Source organism: Cetorhinus maximus, chromosome 18, assembly GCF_964194155.1.
Source record: "Cetorhinus maximus chromosome 18, sCetMax3.hap1.1, whole genome shotgun sequence".
Classification (NCBI taxonomy): domain Eukaryota; kingdom Metazoa; phylum Chordata; class Chondrichthyes; order Lamniformes; family Cetorhinidae; genus Cetorhinus; species Cetorhinus maximus.
Window position 1 is genome coordinate 94,749,365 of NC_135896.1, and position 9,424 is coordinate 94,758,788.

Below are 9,424 nucleotides of genomic sequence, written 5' to 3' on the forward strand. Positions count from 1 at the left end.
AGAGCTGCACAACAGAAAATGTTTACCAGCTTTACAATTGGCTGGGGGTGGAGGAGCACTGCAAGTAAAGAGAAAAGGTTTCCTGTTGTAACCACAGTCAGAGCAAAGCAAATTTTGTAATGTGTTACTGATGCTATAGGTATAGTCAAGGGAGCCAGAGGTCATGAAGCTCCTTGCAGGCATGACTTGCAGAATGGTGATGCCCAAATAAGGAGCATGACATGCACAGTAAATTTAATATTAATAGTTAATGAGGGTTTAAGTATTTATATTCCCCTTAGTCTTTGATCCCAAGTTAGTATTGCAACCCCAGGGTTTTGCAGAGGGCTGAGGAATCTGCCTCGATTAGTCCGGCTCACTAAAGTTTTAAACCAAAATTGAAATATCACAATAAAAGGTTGAAAACGGAAGGCTAGCAATTGACCAGCATCAGACACAGGCTTCCAACCAGTCCTCAGTGTGGGGAACTAAACAAGTATGTTTTAGACATGTCACTACAGCAATGGCAGGCTAATGGGAAATGATTCAACAGCCATACAATTAAACAGCCGAGTGATTTAAAAGAAGTGCAGGTTATATCAAGCAATTTCAAAGTCGTTTAATTTTGTTTGCGCACTTGAAAAACTGAACTTGAGGAATTTCAGTTAAGTGAATAGATTGGAGAAACCAGGGCTGTTCTCCTTGGAGAAAATTGAGAAAGTTTGATCGAGATGTCCACAATCATGAGGTCTGGAAAGATTAGAGAGAGGGAGATAATGTTGTTTCAGCTGGTGGCAGGATCAAGAACCAGAGGATACTGCTTTAAAGGCAATTAGCAAAAGAAGCAATGGTGACATTAAAAAAAAATAAATGCAGTGAGTGGTTAGGATCTGCAATGCACTGCCTGGGACTGTGGTGAAGACACATTCAATTGATGCCTTCAAAAGAGAATCAGATGGGAAAGGCGGGCAAATGGGACTGGGTGAGTCACTCTTGCTGAGAACCAGCACAGACAGGATTGGCTAAATGGCCTCCTTCAGTGCTATAACCAATTATTCTATCCTTCGATTAGACAAAATGAAAGAGTATAGACAGCTTGATTTACTGCGCTTACAGTAAATTAGTTCAAGTTGTTCATAAGTCAAGAGACATGTTTTAAGGAGGCTTTTGAAGCTATGAGACGCACAGCAAGAGAGTTAGCCAGAAGGCCAAGGCAGTTGAAGGCCCCGTTAACGAAGATGGAGTTGTGGTTGGTGAAACAGAAGGTAGAAAAGAGACCAGGTTGCGGAGCTGGAAATTAGTGAGGTTTAGGAGGAATTTGCTAGATAGGGCAAGGATTTTGAACTCTTGTTGGTAAGGACAAGGATGTGGGAACAGCATGTGTTGCAAGATGGGTCATGGACAGGAGCTTTGAACATATTTGACCTTGAGGCTAGCAAAGAGCATTGGGAGTTGATGAAATTGCAAAGGAGAGGAGTTTACAGATGGAGGTGAAACCAAGTGGTCTTACTAATAATACCATATAAGTAGAATATTGCTGCTCATTCAGTGAGTTACAAGTCATTCCCACTCACTAAAAAAAAAGTTCATGTTCCCCTTATCTCTTGCCCAAACCTTATACCTGTGTCCCTTAGTCCTTGCACCATCAGCTATTCTTTGGCTACCTTATGTAAAAAAAGGTGTCAATCTTGTACAACATTACTGTCCCTCAATCTCCTTTGCTCCAAAAGCAGAACAACCCCAGCTTCTCTAACCTAATCTTGTAGCTAAAATCCCCCATCTCCAGGACATTCTGGCAAGTCTCCTCTGCACCCTCAAGGACCCTCACGTCCTTCCTAAAGTGTGGTGACCAGAACTAGACAAGACTCATATATAAAAACAAAAACAAAAAACTGCGAATGCTGGAAATCCAAAACAAAAACAGAAACAGAAATACCTGGAAATACTCAGCAGGTCTGGCAGCATCGGCGGAGAAGAGCACAGTTGACGTTTCGAGACCTCAAAAAGGACTCGAAACGTCAACTGTGTTCTTCTCCGCCGATGCTGCCAGACCTGCTGAGTTTTTCCAGGTATTTCTGTTTTAGACAAGACTCATGTTGTGCCTAACCAGAGCTTTAAAGGTTTAGAATAATTTGCTTGCTTTTGTACTCAATACCTCGACTTATGAAGCCCAACATCCCATAAGCTTTGCTAATTACTCTCAGTTCCAGAGTCCTCTGTCCCTGCACACCTTAGAGCTGTGCTTTGAAGTCCATATTGCCTCTCCCTATCCCTCCTGCCAAAAGGCATCATTTCAAAATTTGCAGCATTAAATTCCATCTCCCACTTGTCTGCCCGTTCTGCAAGCCTATCCAGGACCTGTTGCAGTCAATTGGTATCATCCTCACTGGTTGCCACATCTCTAAGTTTGGTATAAAACTGCAGGTGCTGGAAAATCTGAAGCCAAAACAGAAAATGCCGGAAAAAAAAACTCAGGTCTGACAGAGTCTGTGGAGAGAGAAACAGAGTTGACGTGGAGTCCGCACTGACACTGTCAGAACTGGTGAGTTTTCCCAGCATTTTGTGTTTTGCTATCATCGGCAAGTTTTGAAATTTGCCTGAGGAAGTAGTCCTGGATCGTTCACAATTCAGTGTTGGTCAAACAGTAAGATTTCATGCTTTTGTGGCATTTGGTATCCCCCCTACATTCATAGGCTGACCCCATTCTGCAAATAAAGTCACCAGTGGAAGAATCTAGCAGGGGACCACAATGGAATCAGGGGGTAACCAGAGTTAGCAATGGAGACAGGAGAAGAAATTAGCATTAGATGTACTGTTTGGATGACTACAATTGTAAAGCAAAAGATAATGCCATGAAGGCAGAACACAGGGGAAACTAGAAAAGGACAGTGTGATCAGATTTAGAGAATGGCACAGCAATCCTTGTTAAAATAGTTCATTATCTTGTATTGTTCAAAAACTAAAGGAAATAGCAACATTTACTGATAGCAGGTAATTACTTCAGTTTAGATTTTTATTGTGGTTACATCAAGGTTCTGGTGTTGCAGGATCACTTGCATGTACCACAATCTTACTAATGAGACAAGAATTTGGTTCCAAGTTTAAACAAATTTGATGTGTGAGATCATCAAATCTAAAGACTAGCAAAGCCTAGACAACATGCTAAGACGTTGGTCTCATGCACACATGTCAGAAACCAATGAGTAATGTTTTCCATTTACCAAAAACAGATTGTACATTCAGTTCCAATATTTGCTTCGGTAGCAACACATCAATCTCTGCTGTTGTCTGTAGCTACTCCTACCAGAAGACCTGTAGTCACGGTATGTCATGCTCTTCTGTCTTGTGCCATCCTCACACATCCACTAGCTCATTTGCAGCCACTCTGACATCCATCATCCAACTACACCTAGGTCCCTCTTTCTGCTGTCCTCCCCCCAGGGGAGATCTCTGTAGCTTTTCAGCTCCGATCAAACGGCTGAAATACTAAATTTTCTTTTCTGGATGTCACTTTTTAAAGTTCTTTTTTGTTCTCAATTTCAAACACCTCTTCATCGGTCTTATGCTCTCTACATGGCATTTTCAGCACACATCTTAGGAGCCACATTTCAAAGGCTTTTATTTTCTCCCACAGATCTTGTCTTATTGTTCAGGACCCTAAGGCTTACAGGAAAATGGATAGAATGTAGCATCTTATGAGTCTTTTATTTTGTTACGAGCTTGAGTTACACATTCTTCCTCTTCACACTTACTTTTGGCCCTCTATCCTTCTAATTTCAGCAAATTAAGTTCAACAAAAACAATGGTAGTTGGAAGGAATGCATTAGAAGAAACTAGAGTGAAAATTGAGGTGTACAGTGTCACACTAGAACAAATAGATAAGATACCAATCGCAACTTTGCATTAATTTTGCTAAAGTTGGTAAGCTCTGATGCGATTTCTGATACTTTCCCAGAACAGCTGGAGGCAGCATAGTTACCAAACGAGAGAGGAAGAGAGGAAAGCAATTATGTATTTATTGATGTTCAAGCTGGAACATCAGAGCTAGGAGCAGGAGTAGGCAGTTCAGCCCCTCGAGCCTACCCTGCCATTCAATACAATCATGGCTGATCTCATTTTGGCCTCAACTCCAATTTCCCACCCTCTCCCCAAAACCTTTCAACCCATTACTAATTAAAAATCTGTCTGTCTATCTCCTCTTTAAATTTATTCAGCACCCCGGCATCAACTGCACTGAGGTAGTGAATTCCACAGATTCACAACCCTTTGAGAACAGTAATTCTTCCTCATCTCTGATTTAAATCTATCACCCCTTAGCCTAAAACTATGGCCTCTCGTTCTAGAATGCCCCACAAGGGGAAACATCCAGTCCACATCTACTTTGTCCGTCCCCTTTAGCATCTTATATAACTGAATTAAATCTCCTCTCATCCTTCTAAACTCTAGCGAGTATAGGCCTAAACTGCTCAATCTCTCCTCATAAGACAAGCCCCGCATCTCTGGAGCAATCTAGTGAACTTCCTCTGAACTGCCTCCAATGCAACAACATCCTTCCTCAAGCAAGGGTACCAAAACTGTGCACAGTACTCCAGGTGCGGTCTCACCAATGCCTTGTACAGTTGCAACAACACTTCCCTATTTTTTTTATACTCTATTCCTTTAGCAATAAATGCCAAAATTCCATTTGCCTTCCTTATTACCTGCTGTACCTGCATACTAGCTTTTGGCGATTCATGCACAAGGACACCCAGATCCCTCTGCACTGAAGCATTCTGAAGTTTCTCAACATTCAAATAATAAGTCACCTTTTTATTCTTCCAACCAGAATGGATAACCTCACACTTATCCACCTTAAACTCCATCTGCCAAATTTTGGCCTATTCACCTAACCTGTCCATATCCATTTGTAAATTTCTTATTTCTTCATTGCAACTTACTTTCCCACCTATTTTGGTGTCATCTGCAAATTTAGCTATAGTACCTTCTACCCCTGAATCCAAGTCATTAATATAGATTGTAAATAGTTGGGGCCCAAGGACCAAACCCTGTGGCACCCCACTAGTTACAGTTTGCCATCCAGAAAAAGACCCATTTATCCCAACACTCTGCTTTCTGTTGGTTAGCCAATCCTTTACCCAAGCTAAATACATTACCCCTAACTCCGTGTGATCTTATCTTGCGTATTAATCTTTTGTGTGGCACCTTATCAAAGGCCTTCTGGAAGTCCAGATATACTACATCTACAGGATCCCCATTATCCACTTTGCTTGTCACATCTTCAAAGAAGTCTAGCAAATTAGTCAAACATGACTTACTCTTCACAAAACCACGCTGACTCTGATGGATTGCATTTTGACTTTCCAAATGCCCCATTACTGCTTCCTTAATAATGGATTCCAACAATTTCCCAACGACAGACATTAAACTAACTGGTCTATAGTTTCCTACTTTCTGCCCCCCCCCCCCCACCCCCTTTTGAATAAGGGCGTTATATTAGCATTTTTCCAATCCAATGGAACCATTCCAGAATCCAGGGGATTTTGAAATATTATAGCCAATGCATCCACTATCTCCACTGCCACTTCCTTTAAGACCCTGGGACTTGTCACCCTTTAATCCCAATAGTTTGCTCAGTACTTTTACTCTAGTGATGATGATTGTTCTAAGTTCCTCCCTCTCTATACCCTTTGCACTACCTGTTACTATTGGGGTGGCACTAGTGTCCTCCACCGTGAAAACGGAGGCAAAATATTGATTAAGCGTCTCTGCCATTTTTGCGTTCCCCACTATTAACTCCCCAGTCTCATCCTCCAAAGGGACCAACATTCACTTTAGCTATTCTTTCCTTTTATATACTTGTAGAAGCTTTTGCTATCAGTTTTTACATTTTGTGCTAGTTTTCTTTCATAATTTACCTTTGCTGTTTTTATTTATTTTTTAGTAACCCTTTGTCAATCTTTAAAAGTTTCCCAATCTTCCAGCCTGCCACTGACCTTTGCAATTTGGTATGCCTTAGTTTTTGCCTTTATGTTATCTTTAACTTCCTTGCTTAGCCATGGATGCCTTTTCCCCCCTCTTACCATCTTTCTTCCTCTTTGGAATATATTTTACTTGGGAGGCAGTAGTTACCAAACAAAAGAGGAACAGACAAAAGCCATGGTGCATTGAACAACAACGCCTCCAATTTGCTTAACTGCAGAAAAACATACTGCTGACAAAACCAGTCAGTGTAGCAGTGATACACAAGAGATAAAAGCAAAAAACTGCGGATGCTGGAAATCCAAAACAAAAGCAGAAACAGATAATACCTGGAAAAACTCAGCAGGTCTGGCAGCATCGGCGGAGAAGAGCACAGTTGACGTTTCGAGTCCTCATGACCCTTCACGAGGACTCGCAATGTCAAATGTGCTCTTCTCCGCCGATGCTGCCAGACCTGCTGAGTTTTTCCAGGTATTTTCTGTTTTTGTTGTGTAGCAGTGATACACCTTTGCTTCAGTATTTTGTACTTCACATCATCATCATTGTAACTTAACATATTAAGTCACATCAACTCTGTTCCTTCTCCATTAGATGGAGAAAGGTTTGCATTTCTATAGCACTTCACAACCTCAGGGTATTCCAAAGTGCTTTAGATCTGGTCAAGTACTTCAAGTATTGTTCCTGTTGTGGGAGTTGCAGCAGCCAAGTTATGCACAGTAAGGATCCCAGAAACAGCAAGATGATAATAACTAGGTCTTTGTCTTTATATATTATATAAGCAATGTTGTTTGATGGGTAAACACTGGCCAAGACACCAGAGACAAAATGGTGAAATGAGATCACATGCGTCCTGTGTAGGAGGCAGGCTGGGCATTAGTTCAATGTCTCATCCAACAGGTGGCATAGCACAGTGCAATATCAGCCAGGATTTTGTACTGAAGTCCCTGGAGCAGAGTTTGAACCACAACCTTCTGACTCTGGTAAGAATGTTACCACTGAAGCTAGGCAATTCAAAGTTTCCTGTTCCTTTTAACTTTCTCCTAATTTTTTTAAAAAACAATATATTTTTTAAAAGTATACTCAAAAACGATGAAGCAAAACATTGGAAATGCAACAGAAAATGCTGGAAAGCACTTGGGTCATGCAGTATCTGTGGAGAGGAAGGAAGGGTTAACATTTCAGGTCGTTAACTAACTTCACTTCTTTTTCCAGATACACAGACCCTGCACGTTTAGTTCCAGCATTTTGGTTCACAAGGCAGGGCTTTGCAGGAGGCAAGCACTGCTCAGTTGTTACCGTTTCTAGAAGTACAAGAATAGAATAGAGCCTCAGCATTGGCTCCCAGTTGTAAGAGTAACGCTTTCTTCACAAGGTAACGTCCTGCCTACGGTAGTAGCTATCACCACACGACATTCGAGATACCATGTGGTAGAAAGTCTTAATAATAGAAGTCAAGCTGGGGGGGAGGGAGGAAGGAAAGAGACAGAGAGACAGTACTACATCAAGTTATTTACAGTATTTTTTTGAACAAAATAGAAACTTGATAACCCAACAACGCTGGAGTGAATAAAGTTTAAAAAAAAGAAATGAAGATCATTAACCAGTTGTGGGAATTTGAAAGAGGGAAGATGAGAGAGCGAGTGAACTGAAGACGCCAATGCAGAGCTGTCTGTGTCTGTCTGTCTCTCTCTCTCATACACACTGTGTCTGGCTCTCTGCCCAACCGGAGCAGCAGCAACATCATTCCCATAGTGATGAAGAGGGGACCCCACACCACCCTTAGCAACACCCCCACCCACCCCCAACCCCCACAGCCACCCCCCATACAACACACAACCCAACCCAACCCATAACCCACTCACCCAGCCCCGATAGCCTCTCCGCCAAGCCGGCCTCCCGGATTGCTCGGGGCCCACCTTCCACTCCTCGCCGCTTCTGTTATAGAAAAAAATAATGTTTATTTTTTGTTTTAAAAAAAAGTCGAAAACAGATCAGGCCGAAATTAATCACTGTAAAATTACACATCCCCCCTCACCCTCCTCTATAAAAGGTTAAACAATGCAGTTCCACTCCAGCATGCACCAGATTTGAATATATATCATTGCAGAAAAGCTATTTTAAAACAAAAACCCATTAAAGGTTTTACTTATTAAAAATAAAATAATACAAGCTAGCCACCTGGCCATAAGAGAAGGGTGCTCCTATTATTCCCACAGAGTGCACCGATCGCCTCTGCTTGGGGAACCAGCCGAGCTGCCTCCCCGAAAGCTGCCGGACCCCCCTGTGCAGAGACATCTCTCCAGTTTAATACTGAGCAGCGAGCCGGCTCCTCTTATAAAAGCGCAGCGCCATCCCTGCGATTGGCTCCAGGCAATTCAGGGCGGAACTTGCACGGCGCAAAAAAAAGTGTAAGAGGAGACGCCCCCACCCCACCCCCTCCTCTACGCAATATAAACGCTGGACTATTTAAAAATATCTTCTAACTTGCAATGCTCTTGTTGCAGGGACAAACTTCGCCGCTCTAACCAACTCAAAGCAGACAGAAGGCGACCCTTCCCCCCCCCTCCACTTCCCTCTGCAGTTTTCTCCTGAAGCTGTTGACTCCCTTGTACGATTATGGTCCCACCGATGGTGACCACCCTCTGGCACCTTGCCCAGGTAGCCGTTATTCATGGGCTATTAGATTTAGGGGGACTTCACAGCAAAACCTCAGTTTGACCAGCAGGCGTGGCTGGAGAGGTGCACTGGTCAATTGTACTTGGGGTTGCCAAGCACTCCAGGAATAGCCTGGAGTCTCCAGGAATTGAAGATCAATCTCCAGGACACTGCTGTGTGCAGCCCTAGGGAAAAATCAGTTAAACAATATATTTTTTTTTTGTCATTTTCTTTGAATATTTCTGTTTACCAAATATAAAAATATTGAAAATGGGGGTAAAAGGCTGTTTGACCGACAGTCAAGCATTATCCAGTTGGGTAATGAGTCTTTTTGCTCTCCAACTTTTGTAGGAAGGCAGTGTGTCACAAGGATGGATGTGTTGGCCGGCTAATGGGGGGCGTGGGGGGCAAGTCATGTGATGAAACCTCCCAGACTACATTTCATCACAGTTGGCAACCCCAATTGTACCCTGCAGGTTAACTCACTGATGAACATAGACTGAATTTGGGATATTGCCTATATAGTTCTGCTCAAGTCAGGATGGTACGAGGACCATATGAGAAGACCACCCATCTCTTGTAAATCCCCTCTGTGCCATTTCACACTGTGCAGAAGGATTTCCAGTATGGGCTACTCCTGCATCCTCTCCACTCCCTCATCTTTGTCTTGCTGTCCAATGGTGCCTGGGGTCTGTTATATGGGCACTCTATATGGGTGTCCTCTGCATCACTGGAGAACTAGGGTGGAGAATGTTGGATGGAGCTGTATCTTTTAATAGGTACTTCAGCCAGTTTATGAACTTCCAGGTTG

At 42.6% G+C, this 9,424-nt stretch overlaps 1 protein-coding gene across 1 annotated transcript in view; it reads right to left on the minus strand.

Annotated features, from left to right (window-relative positions):
- arg2 (arginase 2) overlaps positions 1–8,278 on the minus strand; it is an 18,282-nt gene extending 10,004 nt beyond the window's left edge. The window contains exons 1-2 of the mRNA XM_078563232.1: positions 8,137–8,278; positions 7,821–7,893 (exon numbers count right to left, since the gene is read on the minus strand). Of these exons, the coding sequence (XP_078419358.1) occupies positions 7,821–7,893; positions 8,137–8,253 (190 nt within the window). The 5' untranslated portion in view covers positions 8,254–8,278. The remainder of the gene's footprint in view (positions 1–7,820; positions 7,894–8,136) is intronic.
- Between the last annotated feature and the right edge of the window lie 1,146 nt (positions 8,279–9,424).